This window comes from Amyelois transitella, chromosome 16 (genome assembly GCF_032362555.1).
Source record: "Amyelois transitella isolate CPQ chromosome 16, ilAmyTran1.1, whole genome shotgun sequence".
Classification (NCBI taxonomy): domain Eukaryota; kingdom Metazoa; phylum Arthropoda; class Insecta; order Lepidoptera; family Pyralidae; genus Amyelois; species Amyelois transitella.
In genome coordinates this window covers 7,181,460-7,201,703 of record NC_083519.1, presented here as the reverse complement: position 1 = coordinate 7,201,703, position 20,244 = coordinate 7,181,460, and the positions used below count along the sequence as shown (strand labels likewise).

The 20,244-nt window shown below is 32.9% G+C and overlaps 1 protein-coding gene across 3 annotated transcripts in view; it reads left to right on the top strand.

The window, feature by feature from the left end:
• Window positions 1–20,244, top strand: part of LOC106129717 (gonadotropin-releasing hormone receptor) — a 74,428-nt gene that overhangs the window by 39,566 nt on the left and 14,618 nt on the right. For 2 of the 3 annotated variants that reach the window (XM_013328371.2, XM_060948673.1), the window contains exons 2-3: window positions 3,498–3,535; window positions 14,077–14,775. In XM_013328371.2, coding sequence (XP_013183825.2) covers window positions 14,116–14,775 — 660 coding nt within the window. In that variant the 5' untranslated portion in view covers window positions 3,498–3,535; window positions 14,077–14,115. The remainder of the gene's footprint in view (window positions 1–3,497; window positions 3,536–14,076; window positions 14,776–20,244) is intronic. The other variant, XM_013328372.2, reaches the window with a different exon arrangement.

Below are 20,244 nucleotides of genomic sequence, written 5' to 3'. Positions count from 1 at the left end.
ATCTAGTCATATTACAGTAAATAAAATGTCTCTTATTTGTTTATTCAGGTCTTGCGAACTGTGTATGTACACACACAGGGTGGTACAATCTTGGTCACAAAACGTCCTTGATCGTCGAATGTTTATTTAGGTGTTTCTTGTATACATTTGAAGCTGTACGCATGAGCGGTTACGCAAATCAAGATGAATATTGATAGTGTAATTTTCCATAGGGACTTGGGAAAGTTCGTGTTGGCTCAAGTCAATAAATAGTCCCGTGAAGTTTTATTTTGAGTGAATTTATTATTCTTTTGCGTTTATTTTATCTGCTACTTCGCTGTCACCCGCGGCTTCACGAACCGGGTGAAGATCATGTCTGCGTTTTATGAAGATTGGTGTAGTGGATTAACTGTGAAGAGATAACGAATTTATTTTAGCTTTCATAATATGAGTATCTTAGCTTATATCGATTAAATAGTTTCTGGCACTTAAGAATATTCCACACCAGTGTTCTATTTATAAATTAGATAGGTATTAAACTCAATCAGTCACACCAGTGTTTTTGTAAAAGGCGAATAACAAAACACGCACATTTATCTAATGCAAATTCGTGCTGCTATCAGATTAGCAAAAATACGAGCATCTTGAAACAATATTTCAGGTAAATATTTAAATATTTTCTAAATTAAATAAGCCTATAAAAATATTGTTCTCGAGCTAAAATTTTTTAAAAATCGTTGTGAAGACAAAAGTTCGAACCATACTTACATATCACGTTTTCGTATGTCGTGGGAACAAGAACTGCTCAATCGATCAAACGTTGTCTACGTGCTGCAGACAAAGGCTTTATTTACATCCTTTAAGTTCTAACGGAGCGTTCAATCAAATCTACAGGCAGTTTGCAGCGTCGACCTAAATGAAAATATTTTTAAATATTAATAGGCATATATATGTATGTATACGTACTATGTCCCGTTTTTATTCCCCCTTATAAAGTAGACATACATAATATCTTACCTTACATAATATATCTTCGTTTCCATTCAATAAAAAGTCCTGCTTTGGTGACTTTGAAAAATATTTCAGAAGATGTTTTTCATGATTTTCAATGGATATAAATAAAGGCTCTTAATGCACTTGAGCTTAAATTTGCAGAAAAATAATAAGTTTGCTTCTAAGAGAATGTGATATTTTTCTGTTTTCGAAAACATGATTGTAAAGTAACTACTGACAGTATTTATATTGACAATTTATAATTGTATATGTTTACAATTTATAGTTTATAATGTTATATGCTTAAAACATTTTTCTATATGATGCCTTAAAAACTGAATTGAAATTATGCGTACATAGTTACCAAGCAATAGCGTCAGTAACTAAGAAAAATTAATATATGACTAAAAAGGCATCCTTAATTTTAGTTTAAATCCACATACATATCTTAGGGAATATTTGAATAAGAGATAAAAAGATGATATTGTCTAAAATATTTGAATAGTTCCGACGTTAGGAAAACAACGCTATTTGCATCCCACATTATCTCTCAGTTAACTGCATCAAAAGGCTGCGGATGTCGGGTGAACCCCGTTTCTCTTGTATGCAAACATGAGGGTATTGGGATTTTTGATTCACGTCTACAAAGCATTTTTAAAAGACTACTCAATGCTGAATGTTGTTTTGAGTTTTGTAATTACAAGACCCACCAACCAAATACAACCCAATGTTGGACTGTCAGAAACGCTAATAGCATTACATCCACCTATTGCAATATACAGATTGTATTTTGTACAATAAAATAAAATAAAAGTATACATAAAATAAATATTTACATCCTAAACGCTAAAAATGTTCTTGTAAACGTGTGCCGTGTTATGCATGCCGCCGTGTGATTACGTGCACTTAAGAATAGGATTCTTTATCTTTCTCATAGTTTAACTAAAATATCGACTAACTAACTAATTTATTTAATGAAGCTATTACCATGTTCAATGTGGGTCAAGTTTTCCTGCCAAGTTGCGGAGGTCAGACTGTAGGGAAACCCTACCCGTATTGGATCATGGTAAAGTTGCAACAAATGAAAACTAATAAGTATATATAATTATTTTTACTATATAATTAATAACCAAAATGAAGGAACTAGGCATCTTAAGTTGGCTAGATTTCAATAAACAAAAATATTTAACGTCATCGACTGTAATATTAAACTCATTGCACATCTTTAACAGTACTGCCAAAATTTGCTCGTAATACAACACTGTACTTAAAATAGTAAGAACGAATGTGTATTCGAGGTTAGTCAAAGTTAAATCTATTATTGCAAATACAATTGGTGCAAAAATTGCGAACCTGTCACTATTTGGATCTCAATTCCATCATCAAGCCGAGCAGCTGAACGTGGTCATTCAGTCTTTTCGGGACTGTTGGCTCTGTCTACCCCGTAAGGGATATAGACGTGACTATATGTATGTATGTATGTACAATTGGTGCTTCCAAACGAATAACAAATAGGAATAAAAAAATTTAACAATTCAGCTTTTGTACAGTTAATAGATGGGTCAGGTCGAAGAAATCCTGCTTGACTTCGCGATATATGATTTTCATGCCAATGGTCTTAAAAAAGAATACACTATAAATCTGATAAAGTGGGGAGATATATATCGGTTAGCGGCCCCAGGTCGCAAAGCATAGAGGCGGAGCATGGAGCTGGGATCACGCAAAGATGAGAGAGAGTAAAGATACTACCTCTATAGTGTACGTGTTTTGTTTCCCAAGTTTACAATTTACGAACGCAGTAAAAAACAAGGCCTGATCTTTATTTTTACTATATTTTCTTATATTGTTAATTGTTTAACTTAAGGGCCTGAATTTATACGAAGAGAGTTATGAATGCGGATGGAACGAAAGAAGTTTACAAAGGTTGTGGCAAATAAAAAGATGTAGCCTACCCCTCTGGGAAAAGGCGTGATTACATGTATTTACGAAAAAAAATTAAACTGTAGTGTCTGTAGTATAGTGTGATATAATTGCAGTTTCACACGTCAGACGCATTCAGATGTGAATAAAATCGATTGAATAAGGCTTTGGTGAATGTCAAATGTTTAGTGAGATTTTTATGGTTTGCATGGATATTGTTTTATCTAACTGAAACGTTCTGCAATAATTTTCTTTTTATAGCTTATGGTATATATTCCTTTTCTTGTAGTTAGCTATTAGAGTAGGTTGTTGGGATTAAGGTATTTAATATCTTCAGGTATCTTAAAATATTCTATTAGCTTTCGTGCTTAAATAAAAATAAACCAAAAACATAAAGAGTATTAACATTGCGCAAATTCCGCCTAATTGTATTTCAAGAAAAAAAGATCGAAATAAATACAAAGCGATTAATTGGTGATTTATTCAAAGTTTTAATTATTAAGACTTAATATATTACTCTCAATAAAAGTTGAGTTTTCTTTGAAAACTTCCTTAATGGAATAAAATCCAATTACAACTAATAAGGGATGGGAATTTTGTTCCAGGACTCAGGCTGGTGAGGCGTTTGAGACACAAAGTTGATGTAAGTACTTATCGAGATGATGGGCTTTGTTATTTCCAATAATTTGCATTAATTGCAAAGAAGAATTAGTAGTCAATTCTTTGAAGTATACCAAATCTATATCTCTAGCATCATAACATTTTACTACGTCTTGATTGCTTTCTCAATATTTCGACGTTTGAGTATTTTACTAGCAGTGAAACGATCTAGTAGAGTTTTACGGCCGGATGCTTGATACCAACCTGCTGTGAAAATATTTGAAATATCTCAGGAGCTTGATAATTTATGGTTTTCGTCATCTGAGGGCGTCGTGCTACGTAAGAGCGTTGATGTTCGACCAGATACTGTGCTCACCCAGTAATGACTCTTATCTTAAAAGGCGACTAACAGATAAGCTTATAAACTTGAGATTCTTCTTTTAGGCGATGGGCTAGCAACCTGTTACTATTAGAAACTCAATTCTATCATTAAGCCTAAAAGCTGAACGTGACCTTTCAGTCTTTCAAGACTGCCGGCTCTGCCTACCCCGCAAGGGATATAGATGTGACTATATGTCTTTATGTATGTATATAGTTTTGACTCTTTTAAATCGACGGAAAACATAGAGAAGAAACCTATATATACAGCCAACTGGATATATAATCATGACCCAATATGAATTAGGTTCCCGTGCAAAGGTTGCGGAGGTCAAACCGAAATCGCTTAGTGGCAAACATTGTCTTACCTACTTCAGTAAAGCAACCAGAAGTAACAGTAGTAGGGTGATGATGATTTTTAGTAGTTTTATATTGGCTCCAGAAACATTTACAGAAAAAAGAAAGCTGGTGTACAATGTGCTAAACGAAATTGATAAACATGACTGGTTAATCAATTTCGTTTAGCGCATTGTATTATAATAGACTTCTTCGGGTTCCTAGAAAGTTTCAAAGGCCTGGTGGCGATAATTACAATCTCAGACTCTGCTAAAGAGTTTGCTGAAGTTTTATTCCTTTAGAGCAACTGAAGATGAATTTTTCCTTTTCTTTTGTTGTAAACTAAAAGGTTTCATTTGAATGTGCTTGTGGCGAATAAATTTTGCTAAAAAGAAAGTTTCTTCAGACTTAGTTTTGGAGACGACACACTGGACAAATCACAAACAAGTTGTCAGTTTATACGTAAACAATATAGGATCCAACTACAAAGTAACCATTAGCGATCGAGAAACTAATATATTATACTAGCTGTCCCGGCAAACGTTGTTTTGCCATATAAATCACTTATAAGTGTAGACAACCCTTAACACTTAGGGGTATGAAAAATAGATGTTAGCCGATTCTCAGACCTACTGAATATGCATGCAAAATTTGGTTAAAATCGGTAAAGCCGTTTCGGAGGAGTACGGAGACAAACATTGTAACACGAGAATTTTATATATTTATATATACTATTGCTACTAAGCTAAGCTTCCCTCAAAAATACTAAGATGCCCGCGGCTCCGCCTGCGAAAAGTATACTCTGTCGTTCTGTGCACTTTATGTCCATCTCATGGAGATCGGTTCAATGGTTAAACTGTGTGAAAAGATAATAAACAAAGGAACTTACTTTCGCATTTATAAGATGGTTTTTTTTTAAAATTGAAATTGGCTGGATTCGCCAGTAAATAAATCGACAGACCGTAGTCGCTTATTGATATACTTGAACTTTCCACTCAGGTGGCTTTAGGCTTGCTTAGGGTCTCCAAGGACATCAGGTCGTCACCGCGATAGAAACAAGATTTATCAGCTTGTGTAAGCAAATACACAAGGGGAAAGACACGAGGAATGTTCCTTGATCGAATCCGGGACGTTCTGGTAAAAGTTCAGGTCAAAAAACCTAAAAGAAGTAAGCAATGATGATGCCAGGTGAAAAGAGATAGTTTCTGCATATACCGCTAGAAAAAGAGTATGATTATTTAAGGTTGTATTTTAATGTTCAAATGAAATTCTATAAAAATATCACACCTTTCTTTTTATTTTAGAGGAGATGAAGAAGATGACATTACAGTAATGACCTGTCTGTGAGACGGATTAGGATAGCTATGGTAATTGATGCTCTCTACGTTACTAACAAAATTTTGATGAACACAATCTCTTACAATATGGCAAACTCATTCTTACTACACTTAGGGCATGAAAATGTTAGAGATATTAAAGTAATATAACACTTTTATTTTCACAATTTTCGGAAATACTTGTACGAGTATACATAGACTTAATATGTTTTAAAGCATATTTACCTTTAGAACTGAATATAAATTAGCCTTCATGCTTGAGGATCTATTTAGTTTGGCATTTTATGGCAATCTGTGTTTCGTGTTCAATAGAACATGAACCCCAATTATCTAACTTAGTAACGCTACAGATATAATGTGGATATATATTACTGCAAAATAACATTATTATTTAATTAAGTAACTTACATTAGTTATATCTTATACATTGTAAAAAGATCAAATTACAACGTCGTCAAAAAAAATAAAGGTTTAAATTACAACCTTTTCTTTCGAGTTTCCGATGCGAAGGTGCTTTGCTCAAAGCACTTGATGCATTACCACGCTGAAAAATTATGGCCATTCTTTGCACCAAAATCCAGTCAGTAAGGGCGGCCACAGTATTTTTATGAATTCGGTGCCTTATCATATGTGTACGTTAAAAATTAATTAAGCATTTAGTATTCAAAATGCTTATTGTCAAATGTATGTACACATGTTCTCCAAATAAAAATCTTAATTTTACTTTTAAAATCTGGGTTCGCATATCGTATATTAACGCATAATATATATCTAGAATAAAGTATTTATATCAATGATAACAGTTAGGCAGGCGGGAATAATTTATCTTAGCAGATGTCAGTTGCAATATTAGTATCCTAAGATTTTGTAAGATGGGACAGAAGGGGATATTAAAATGTTAATTTAATAAGAATTTATTTTTCGAAAATAACTTGATCTATCTGATCTCATCTTTTAATTTTTGTTACCGAATGCACACTTAGGGGGCTAAGTTTCATAAATGTGAATTGTTATAAATTACATATTTTTTTTAAATTATCGGTGTATTGCATACTATGTAAAAGGGATATTTCTTATCTTTTCAACATCATTTAACTATGTCCCAACTAAAATCAGTAGTAGGTAACTATTTAAAGAAAATACGAACACCGAAGTAAACATATATACACGGGTCTAAAACAGAACCTTATTTATTTAAGTCGGTTAGGAAGAATAGAGTTCTTCCAGAATTAAAAACCGAATGTTATTCAAACTCGTGCACTGTTAAAACAGTGGACTGAAAAATTAATTTTCTACTTCTTTTGTTGTTCGTGGTCGGTGCATGCCATACATCATAGCGATACCCCTTTCATAAAAGAGGTTGAAAAGTGAGCGCTCTTTAGGTAAACAATTTTCACCGCGCTATTTTTTTATTTAAGTTTCAATATAATTTACATGTACACCATAGAAATGGGAATAATATAAAGTGGCCTGTAAACGGGCTACAAAAATTGCAAATTGTTGGCAATAATGTTGGCAATTTTGTTGATCTATATATGTAGTTCAGCATATTTGCAACAACACCCTTGCTGCAATTGTGTTGTGCAACACATTGCCGAATGTATTCAAAAAAAGGTTCTGCAACTGTATTGCTGAGAAATATTTGCTCGTACAAAGGCAACATATTCTCATCTATCTGTAAATAACATAAACCAATAAATTTATTTACGAAAATTGCATTCCTAGGGGCAAGTTGGGATTGCAAGTTTGTTTAATATTAGGTAATTTTTAAGTGAAAAATTAAATAACACACAGTTTAATTATATACATCACATAAAGTTTTAGACTTTTGCGAGAAAAAATTATAATTCGTTAATAAAGTCAAACATGCTATGCGCGCTAATTTGTTGGTTTTCAACCAGTCATGTATCTTTGTTTCATATATTAAGACAAAACTATATTGTGCGCCAATAAATAATAAAAAAATAGTTGACTACTCGGTGGCTATAAAATTGCAGCCAGAGATTGTCGTAAAACTGACGTTTACAGTAACCTTTATTGATATTTAAATTTGTTGTAGTATTGCAACTTAATGTGACAAAACGGACAATGTAGTGTCACAATAAAGTGCGCAACTTGTTCAAACTTTCATGAAATAAATCGTCATGACTGGTGTATTTTCATAGTTTTCAAAAGCTCTCACAATAAAACGATTACGTAAATAATTTGTGTGTCAAACAGGAGGAGAAAAAGTATCGTATTGCGCGTTTACTTATTGTAAAGTAGAATGAAGGAATGAAACAGAATTCTTTGATGGTTTTGTCATGATGAAACGAAAATAAAGCAAATATGCAAGGAACGGGAACAGAAGAAGAGGAAGGCCTTGACGAACGTACCTTGATCAAATCAGGTCGTCCTAGAGTAAGGTCATGTTGAGAGTACCCAAAACCGACGAGCTTATGTCGGATAGAAAAGAGCTTAAAATGTGAATGAAGTGAAAGAGTGCCGTGTGGTTCCCGGCACCAATACAAAAAAGAATAGGACCACTCCATCTCTTTCCCATGGATGTCGTAAAAGGCGACTAAGGGATAGGCTTACAAACTTGGGATTCTTTTTTAGGCGATGGGCGAACAACCTGTCACTATTTGAATTTCAATTCTATCATTAAGCCAAATAGCTGAACGTGGCCATTCAGTCTTTTGAAGACTGTTGGCTCTGTCTACCCCGCAAGGGATATAGACGTGACCATATGTATGTATGTATGTGGAAGATGTCTTATATTACTCCGCCGGAAAATATGCGTGTTTTTATGTATGTTTGTAATTTTTGTGGGCCGTTGAGTTTTGTCGCCTTTATGATTAGCAGTAACATATTTCATGCTACAACACACATGCATCAGAAAGCAATGTAAATTTATTCAGTTCATGTGAATACAAATTGAAATAACTTTCTCGTATGTAACTGTTTATACTGCAGTTTTGAAGTGCTTTTGTGCAGTGTCAGTGATATTTGCATATAAACATAAACTAGTTTTTGTATAACAATACGTTAAATGTATGTGTGATAAATTATTAAAGTGATCATTAAACAAATAATAATTGCGATCAATTTTAATCCATAATGAACCATAGGACAAACGATATAAACATAAGTAAGGTACCTAAAATATTTTTAATTTTGATGTCGAAATCGTTTTGTGACCATTCAAAGTACGACAAGCAAGTCCATTCCAAACGTTCAAAATAATTTGAAAATGACCATATCCTCCGTAAATTTACTGTCTACATTATGAAAGAAAAGCCCTGTAATAAGAGACAGGAACAGCTGAGATGATCTTTAAATTTAAGTGTATCTTAGACATTTGTCTTCAGCTATATTAAAAACATTGTTCCATTTCTCATGTTTATGAATAGTCCCACATACACGGTGCATTCTCGGTAATCAGCCCGCATATTGAAACCGCACTCAGTTTAACCAATTAGCAACTTGCACCTGCACCATATAATCATTGATAGTTCTAACGTACTGCACTAAATTGAATTTTATGGTTTTTAAATTGTTTTTACATACGAATGGTTAGATTTGCAGTTATGAGGGCTGAGTAAAAACATGGCTTTAATTTAGTATTTTTATCTACATCTTTTTACAGCCACGATTTCTACCAGATTCTTTCGCTTAATTAACATTCTTGAAAAAAATCTTACAGTGAGAAAACCTGCACATTCATACAATCTGGATGTGTTATCATAAATCTTAGTGAGTAAGGTGCACCTGCCCTGACATAAAAACCTGACTTACTCAATTCAAGGCCAAGGTCAAATGCGCACCCCGGACTTATCTTCGGAGCGGTGAGATGTGCCCGGGGCTAAAGACACATTGATGATAATAATATACTTGAAATATATACTTGAAAAAAAATATGCATCATTTATCACAGAGTAAATGATAAGAAAAGACCGACATCGTTATCACATTTCTATTTATGAGATATGAAACATGATTCGCAATTCTTTGGGGGATGAATGCGCAACACGATTTTCCTTCATTAGTATGGAGTCCTTTTCATATGCGATATTTAATGCTGACTTGAGACACGTACCGTTAATAAATATTGGGTGTATGTATAAGAAAAAGATATGAATAGAACGCGCAAATCCCGGGCGAAAAAAAGCAATTCGTAAATTTTTCTAAATAAACAACTTTTGATGATGTACCGACACCAAACTTATCTTCATTTTGACGGGGTAGGTGCAGTTGATAGTCATAAGACTTGAGGATCACGTTTAGAGAAACAGCATAAAATTATTTCTTATCGATATCTGCGGTTAAAAAACTTTATTTCTTAAAGAAACTTACATTTCACTTACAGAGAAAACATTTAAAGTAAATATGTACATTTGTTGGTGTGAGCATTCAAATACATATTTTTAATATAAAAATAAGTCGGAAGTAGCGTATATAGCCGCACGCTGCTAACTTACTAAACACAAACGCAAGAACAAAACATTAGTTTGCTCGCGCACTTACATTTACATGCATCACAAGTAACAATAATAGAAAAAAATAGTAAGTTTTAATAAACTATACTATACATACATAAAATCACGCCTCTTTCCCGGGGGGGTAGGCAGAGACTACCTCTTTCCACTTGCTACGATCTCTGCATATTTCCTTCGCTTCATCCACATTCATAACTCTCTTCATGCAAGCTCGGCGGTTTCGGGTACTTTTGACCTGACCCTTTACCAGGACGTCCTTAATTTGATCAAGATACGTTTGTCTAGGTCTTCCCACTCCGACTTTTCCCTCCACACTCTCCTTGTATATCTGCTTAGTCAACCTGTTTTCATTCATCCTCTCCACATGACCGAACCATCTCAACATACACTTTTCTATTCCTGTAACTACATCTACTATAGATTATTTAAATTAGTATAATTATAATATAAGTGTCTTCTTCATCCTGGCTTTAGTCCCGGATGCATCCTCACCACTTTGGAGAGGAGTTCGGGGTATCCCTTTGACCATCCATCCAGATCCAGGATTAAGTGAGTCAAGATTTTACACGAAGCGACTCCCGCCTGGCCTCCGCAACCTTTGCAGGGTAACCTTATTCCTCCAGTAGCCTGAATGTTTAGGTTTCACGACGTTTTCCCTCACCGTTAGGTCTTACAATATCATATAATATCAGTGTGATTTATATTAAAAGATAGAACAAGCTGTAAATTAAATTAAACTAAATACAGTTTTTTTTTGGATAATCTCATTTGACGTGAAATATTTCTAAGTTAGTTAACACTAAATAAACCAGTTTTTTCATAATTTTTTAACATTTTTTTCAATTCATTGAAAGTTAAATTGTTGCCTGAAAATATTTTTATTTGCTAAACATTTTCAATCATTTTGTGTCTTTTAGTAACTCGAAATAAATGTGCGTAAATAAATAATGTTTCAACTTATTCCTGTCAACTAAGAGTATTCTTAAAATAGCTAATGTAAGACCTACGCATTATCCATTTTAAATGATAAAAGCTAACGTCCATACTACTATATAAATCTAATAGTCTGTCAGTCTTTTACGCTTTCACGGCTAAATCGCTGGACTTATTTTTATGAAATTTAATTAAACATAGGCATAATATGATATAACATAAAGAAATTATAAAAGTGCCGTGAGGTTTTTCGTACCTTAGAACAGGATCATCCCCCTCTTTCCCATGAATGTTGTAAAAGGCGTCTAAAGAAATAGTAACTGGTCGCTAGCCCTAAAAGTAGAATCACTAGTTTATAAGCCTTTCACTTTATTGACTGAACTACTTAGATTGTACGATTATAATGAATGAGGTTTGATTTAAAAAAAGTAAGGGAAGTACACTTTTGAATCTTTGTTGCTAAATTCAAGCTAAATATAGACAAAGCTTATTGTGTTCCTGATTTCATGACTTGCCGAACAGAAGCCTTAATTCCTGATCGTTCAAGCTTGAATACAAGGCCAATTTTCCCATTTAATACAATTCGATGACATAGCAACAATTTTATGGGATTCGTGGTAATAAAGAATTCGGGCGCAGGAAAATATGACGAACAATGAGTATAGCAACTGTACACTATGCTATTGAAGTTATAAATCGACCGAGACACATTTGGTTTTGGGTATATTACTTTCACTCAATTAAAAATCTGTTTAAAATTTGTGTTATAGTTTTACCTGTAACAGATTACATGTTTTAAATTAGTTTAAAGAACTCGAACGAACACAATACTAGGAATTGTTTAAATATATATAATAAATCGGACTGTGTTTTGTAAATAAATTCCTAGAATTCAACTGGACAAAATACTTTATATTAATCTATAGTTGATACTGAACGTAGCATTGGATGGAATTTGCAGATTTGTGGACTTTAGTTTTAAATCAAATTACGTCTGAACTGGAATGTTTAAAACTGCTGATCAGTTTATTTTACACATTTTGGAATATTTGATGGATTAAGTAATTGATATTTAAATGTTTAGTATTATTTTGATTAAGTAAACCTAAAATTAATTAATTTACACGGTATAGGTTAATAGTGTATGTCACATATCACGTCCCCATCCATAGGATGGACAGAGTCTCGAAAAAACTGTAACGTCACGTTCAGCTGGATGGCTTAATGATGGGTACAGGTGAGGAAATTTGTCACCGGGTGACAGTGCTAGAGGGTCGGAATTGTCGGAATTGAGTTTCAAAATGTGATAGGTTTCCAGCCTATCCTTAATTACATAACAAAAATGCAAAATAAATTTGTTATTAAAGCCGATTCTTCGTAAGACAATAAAACAACAATAATACACTCAAGAGCATTAGAGACCTTTTTTCCTAACAAAACAATTCAAATGAGATAAACATCCTAGACATTCAGACACTTTTTTATTTTATAAACAGTTTTGTTTACATCGCTGTGACAAAATATATTTGGCAAAATTTCGAAAAGATCACAGATGTCTTTTTTTTTGCAAAAGATGCACTTTGTAATAACAAACGTAAATCCGCGGCTCCGGCTGTTTAAAAAGTACATTTGATTTCTGCGTATAACGGTTATAAAGGTCTATTCTTATGCCAAACTCTAGGAATTTCTTCACAAAATAGATTGATAACAATTCTATTAATCTAGGAGATATATCAAGAAAAGATATATTTTATCCGCAAATGGTTTTGAAATAACTTATTTCCATTCAAATGCTTCCTTTGAAAGCAATAAATGTGCTAAGAAGTTTTATTTTTCGCGCAAAGTCGAGAGATTGAAATCACTTTATACGGTTTTAGAATACAGATGTGCTTTTTTTAGAGTAATGTTCTTCAATTAGGGTCATCCTTCGTTAATCTAAGTGGTAATATAAAATAGGATTAAAAGCTATTTATAATTAATTATTACAAGCATTGAACGCGCACGTAACATACCTTTATTTCATCTCGGACGTTTAACAGATAATCATTTAAACATCATTCAAAAAATCCTAGTTAAAAAAATACATATATGACCGTTAAAAACAATAAATGGATACAATTCGAAACTGAGTGAGAGAACTGTTAAGCTTTAAGACAGATACTTTATCCACCCGACTCCGACGCTTCGGCCACTTCCTTATTCTAGAGAACTGAAATTAAAGACAAACTACGATCAATTTATATTTAAATATCACAGACTAAACTAGTTACTTAGGTTACTTAAGAACTTGCTTCACACTCCAAGAAGTTATTTTAAGAAATAATATTTTATCAACGGCAGAGGCTACTAGCTTTTTCACCGCAGTTATACTCGCGGTTAACTTAAAATTAAAGGTACTCGCTAAAATTACTTTAAGTTGAAATAGTATATTATCCTAGCGGATTCTAAAGTAAGCATATTTATAAAATATTTCATCAAAATCGGTAAAAATTTAGGCGTGGAAGCCTAAGACAGAATTTCGTATTCATAGACATGGCATACATTTTTCAAGATCTCTGTGAGTAGAAATTACTTTTGGGTTTAAAAAAGAATTAACTAAAAAAATCAGATTATTAAGTACTTTAAACTAATCAAAGTTGAAAAGTTATTAGCGTCAAGAGTCGAAATAGCGGTCAAGTGAGGTTGGGGCTGATCTCGGATTAGAAACAATCTCTTGATCCGTTTTACCTTTTCTCAACGAAAACGAGTTTTTCAACAGTCTGAATAACCTTAGTGTTTTTACTTTTCTCTTATTTAACTGGCAATTTAATCTTTTTAGCGTGGAATTTTGCAAATCAATTTTGAGGCAATTACATCCACACCTTTCTTTTCCTAAGCTTATACTTTTTAGGTATATGCTGATCTAGTAGCAAAGAAATATAATGCCAGTTGCATCTCTTTCTACATATTGTAACAATAAATCAAGGCAAGAGTCATAAACTTGGGATTTTCATTACAGTCAATGGGTGAACGTAAATTTCTTGGGTGTTTACTAAAGAATGTACTGAAAAAAAAATTATGAGACTGCTCAAAAATTAACCTAGTTAATCTTTCAGTACTCAAAATATATTTGATTGTTTCAGATTGGCGACATCTTTGCACATTGCAACGCATGACGAAACATGGACAGCGCAGGCAACAATACCACATTATATGATGAATACCTCAACCCTAGTGAACTGACTTTCCAAAGAGAGTTCATCGCCAAAGATACAGCAAGCAACATCACGTGGCCCATTGAAAAATGCATACAAAATCTCCTTATCGACGAAAAGACTGATGATATAATTAACCGCACATTTATGATTAACGGAACGTTATTAAGATGTTTAGACCACGCACCTATTATGACCAAAAGTACTGTTGTCAGAGCCAGCGTGCTCTCAGCTATGGCTATATTATCGTTGTTCGGTAATATAGCTACTATTGTAAGCTTAAAAAGAGGAAAGCGAAGTAGAGGGCGGGCAAGGCCTTCGTGGACTGCTATATACAGTTTGATATTTCAGTTGAGCATAGCGGATTTATTAGTGACAGTGTTTTGTATAGCAGGAGAAGCAGCGTGGTCTTTTACTGTTCAATGGTATGCTGGCAACATTGCTTGCAAGTTGTTCAAGTTTCTGCAAATGTTTGCTTTATATTTGAGTACGTTTATACTGGTTCTTATCGGAGTGGATAGGTGGCTTGCGGTGAAGTATCCAATGAAGAGTATGGCCACGGCGACGAGGAGTGGAAGACTAGTCATTATTGCCTGGGTGCTCAGTTTCTTATTAAGTATACCACAGGTTCGTATTCTAACTTACTTCTGTACTGCATTTTAATAGAGGCATATTAATTATCTATGTAAGCATATAGTTAAAATTAAAGTCCAAAACCACAGATTTGAAGTAACATAATTAATAACGTACTTTTGAGACGGAATCCAATGTATTTTCAACCATTCAATCAAAAACAAATTTCTGGCGACAAATATATTTGAAATGCTGAATTTGTTCAATTCGAATGGCAAACGATTCAACCGAACCACACATTCATCATAGTATACCTAAAACCATTGACTCAAGGAACAATAAATGGAAAATTCGCACAGCCAACAATTCTTCAACTTTACTCTAGTGTTAAATTGAATTGATCCAACCGCTTTGATATTAGACTCAGTTAAAGGAAAATTGCGGATGAAATGGATCACTGATGGAAAATATTCGATGAGTTTTTTTTGTTCTCCATAACGGCACGCGTAACTTTCAAAATGCATACAGATCCTACACGTGGAACGATTTTATTTGAAAGTAGTCAAGCTTGAATCTCGCTAACTCCCTAGATAGAAAAAAATATTAACTTAAAATTGATTCCATAATCGTACATCAATTTGAAATTGCTAAATAGACTGACACCATTCTTCTTTCATTAATTCTTCAGGCAAAGTGGTTTTATCTACACTCTCTTTTTACAACCGACCTGCCGGCTCTAGGAATTTGACCGGGCATTTTTAGTCTATATATCAACAAGAATGATCCAGTGACCTTGTTCAACATAGTTAAGCCTAAGCTTTTGTTGTTAAGCCATTTCTTGAAAAAAGAATAAAAGAAACTATTTGAGCGGGAAAACTGCCAAATTCTACCATTTTTGTTTCTACCGCAAAGGAAACATAATTGTGCCACGTTTTGCTGTAACAAACTTAGACTCTATCCTATTTTACCCTTAATAAGATGAACACAACGTTGTTAACGAAAATAGCCTTTTTTTACTAGAAAGTACTGTTTTATTTCATGTTTTAAAATAATCTAGAGGACGACCGCGCCTTCGCCCGCGTAACATGAATAGTCCCGTTGGTTAATGGTCCGCATTAACATGAAAAGACGTAGAAACAAAAGGCGGAATATATAATATACACATGTAGGTAAGTATACGAATTATTTAACTTACCTACATGGTATTATATGGATATTATAATTTTTCTCTGTGTAATTGGGAACGTCCTGTTAATGATTGTAGACAAAAGTGAAGTGGTTATTTTATGTATGTATAAAGATAAATCAAATAAAAAAAAAAAGAAAATGAACATACTAAGTAAATTTAATTTTTTTTCTCCCTTACACCGATGTTCTACCGGGATACAAAAAACAATATCTGGTAAAAAGTAAAATATAAAATTATAAATAAAATGGTGACCTTTAATTTATCAACCCACCAGTGATGAGTAAGTCGACTAAAACTTTTAATTGCTCTGAAATTGCAAAGTTAAATGTAAAAGCTCTTTTAACTTTTAACCCTTTAATGTATCTAGTGTACTTAGTGCTTTTAATAACCTTGTTGGGTATTAAGTTGGTTGAGGTAGGTTTCCGTTGTACACAGAGATATAAGATTTTATAGCTTAATAAAATGCTAAAAAGTTTGGGTTTAGCAGAAAAGTTTATTGCCGAAAGCTCTGCTCATGTTATGTAGTGCTTTAATGCAAAAACAGCAATTTTTTTTCAAGAGATACGCGTATTAAATATGTACATATATATTACCACGTCTGTTTTCCTTGCGGGTTAGATAGAGCGATCAGTCTTGAAAAGTCTGAAAGGTCACGGCAGCTGTATGGCTGACAGAAATAATTGAGATTAAAATAGTGACAGGTTGCTATGAGTAGCCTTTCGCCTATAAGAAAAATTCCAAAACATACCATAGGAAATATAAAAATATGTGATGTGAAAATAATTATGTTATTGAAAAGCAAATTAATATAAATGTGGAGCTCACTTTCGGTGTCATAATTTGTAGAAATAAGATGCGATAGTTAATAGAAATGGCATGCCAATAGAAAAATAACAAGTCAGCTAAATTTCCAACTTTAATGTTTCGCGTCAAAATACGTTAATAATATTTTCTTAAGAAAACATTTTATTTTATGCTAGTGAATTAATTTGATTTAAAATGGAGTACATTACTTGATTGATTTTAATGTGAATATGGATGATTTTGTATTTTGTATTTTCTCTTGTATTATGGGCCTATCAGTAGCCTGAAATAAATGGATTTTATTTATTTTATTTTATTCCCAAAATTTTATGATCTCATTTCCGAACAACAAATCGCTTTTAATTCCGAACAAGAGACTCATAACCATTTATAAATCTTCAGTATTGAGAAGAAAACAAACTAAATGTACATTACTTCGCTGTGGAAAACAAAAGATAAACGTCAACACATTCTTTATAAAACAAACAAATATTATAATATGAAGTGAAACCAAGCTTATAATTTTCTGAAAGCCTACTCAGAGATTATTTTAACACCTAATGTATGGAATTGTTGACAACACAAAAGAATTTTTTTTTGGTTACAACCGTACATACAAACATACTTTCTAAAAATTGAACAAAACTCTTCCGTTCATAGTTGCCGAAAGATGGTTGGTCAAACTTTCAGATGGGGCGCAAGAAGATATTTGTTCATTATTTTTGAGGTAGAAGATAATGACTTAACAGCTAAAATTGTAAAGCGCGCAAGCAGATTTTCTGAGTATTGGATCATAAATGCAACCTCTGACTCGACATCAGAGCCGCGGTTTCCTGTGGATTATCACATAGGCATGAGGAAAATATATGCGTTAATGCGGTTTCTCTTCTCATGCAGATCGTAAAAGTCAATCAAGGGGTGCTTTAAACTTTGGATTCTGTTATAAGGCGATGGAAGAATAACCTGTTTCTGTCCTTAGTTCTGAATCAAACTTCTATCATTAAACCATTCAGATAAATGTAGGGATTAAGACGTATAAATTTGTGGGACCTACTCGAATAACGAGCTTAACCTTGACCATTTCATAGGGGGAGAAATTTATAATTCAGTATATAGATATTCTAAAGCGACTCCCTTTTTTATTATAATGTCACAATGACAATGTTCTTTTTTAATTTCCCTTATTTAAAATGTGACGTGAAGATTTTTAGAAGAAATTCCACATTACAGTACCAATACCGGGTGACTTAAAATACCGGCCAAATTCTTTGAGAAAGTTTAGTTTAATGAATCTGATCGACTTTTCAAAGAAACCTGAAGCGGAAAATTGAAAAAATACTTTTCCCATCTCATACAAAAGCAATCATCCAATGCTACTTTGTATGTGATTAAAAATATTAAAGTTCTTAAAGGTTTGATTGTAAATCTGACCAAAGATCTAAGAGTGACCAACTGAATCTATTTATTTTTAAAAAAAATTAAGATTTTTTACATCTATTCGTATATATTATTAACTTACGCAATGACTTTGAGAGAGAAGGTATCTTAATTAGGGACAATACATTAACCGGCTTATTATGACAAAAATTTCATTAATTTTTATAGAATATTTTGGTAGAAAAACTGAATTGCGAACTTGATTTTTTTTCCAGAATGTTTATATGTTTAATTCTTATCAGACGTTTTTGCGTTTCATGTATCATGAAATTTAGCTTGTCTTTTGAAATATATCTTTCAATTTTAAATTTTGTATATATTAGTTTCTTTTGGACACAGAGTAACTCTTGTACTGAGAGGGAAAATATAAAATTGATATCAGGCCTGTCATTAGCAGATTGTGCTAGCGAAAGCGACGGTTGAAAGGATACTGTTTGCATCCGAGATTTGTAGGATGTTTTGAAAAATAAATGTACTAGTTGTTGCCCGGGACTTCGTCCGTTTGAAGTATATTATGAATTTCATGTTATTCCATTATCTAAGCTATTTTGCAAGAAAACCCTTTACTAAGTGTAGGATTAAGAAGGTACAAAATTAATGCACTGATTTATATACTCCATGAGTGCCTAATAATTATCACTTATTTTCATTTTATACGATTGAAAAATATTATATTTAAACATTTATGTTTTCTTATTTAGTAACTTACAATTTTAATATACCAAAAGTCCCAATGGCATACCAGTTACCTAGAAAAATATACGATATAAAGCAAAATTGCTCTGAAACGAAATGGACCTAATATATACAAAGTTGCAAGAAATAATATCCTTTGCTAAAGGCTGCTAAAGTAGGCATAAAGATTTTCTTTTGTCCAATATTGGACCAAGTTCACTACATCATTTTCACAGATTTACAATAGTAGTCTAACAACGTACAAATTCTTAACTAGTCTATTGCAATTATATGATTAATTGTGATAAAATACCACTGATTTATAAAAATATTTTTCCACTATTGGATCATCCGTGGCAAACTCTAAAAAGATTATTTATGATAAGGGATAATAGGGTAAAAATACACTTGAACAGGTATTCATTTAATTCAATCGTCCTCATCATAAAATAAATAAAACTCTATTTCTACCTGTGGAGTAAACCCAACCCGATTGGGTTTAGTTAGGTTTATTAGGTTAATCATACAGATGATATTAGATTATTGATCAGATAATTTGTATGCTTATTATAGGAAATATAATAACGGATATAGTTAAATAACTGTTAACGACTATACGTTACGTCCGAAACTATTAAATGGATTTCTCCGAAATCTGCAGACAGATCGTTGTTATTAACAATTTTATTTAAACTTTATGCACGTAAAATGGTACAACTAATGCCATGGCTGAAATGCCATAATGCACAAGGGGACTTTATGCCATAAGGCATTCTCTGCCAGTCAATCCTCAGCAGGCAATGAAATTTTTTATTAATCTTTCTACAGAATATAACTAAGACGTTACATGCATTCAAAAGAGCGAAAATATAATTTCTCACCTATTGAATACAGGTTTAATGCAAATCTGAAGGACCTACCAAGTAACTCGTTTACCAAGTTACTTCCGTAAGAAAGGACCAAAAAGTTGACAATTTTAACTTTGATAACTTACCTTTCCAATATTTTAGAAACTTCTGTAACTTTTTCTAAGCGTGGTTATCGCCTTTCTTAATAAAATTGTTGAAAACTTCTCCACTTTGGTATTGGATGTCGTTGTAAGTGACATAATTGGTCACCAATTTATTTTATCTGCCTAGTTCTTTTAGAAAAGTTAAGTTTTTCTCGTCTACTTTTGACTATCGCGAGCAGAATTTAAAGTGAATCTGTTGTTATCCCTAATATAACTCAAATACTGCTCGACCAGTCTAAATTAGGGACAGGTGTAGATTAAATTATCAGAAGTAACATAGGTAACAAAAATGGAGCCATAAACATTGAAAATGTTTATTTTTTATATCCTCCTAGGATTTTTCCTTGGCTAGAAATGATCCTACTGGGCGACAAGTCCGCCTTTGTGTAGGTTCTTTCATATTCCT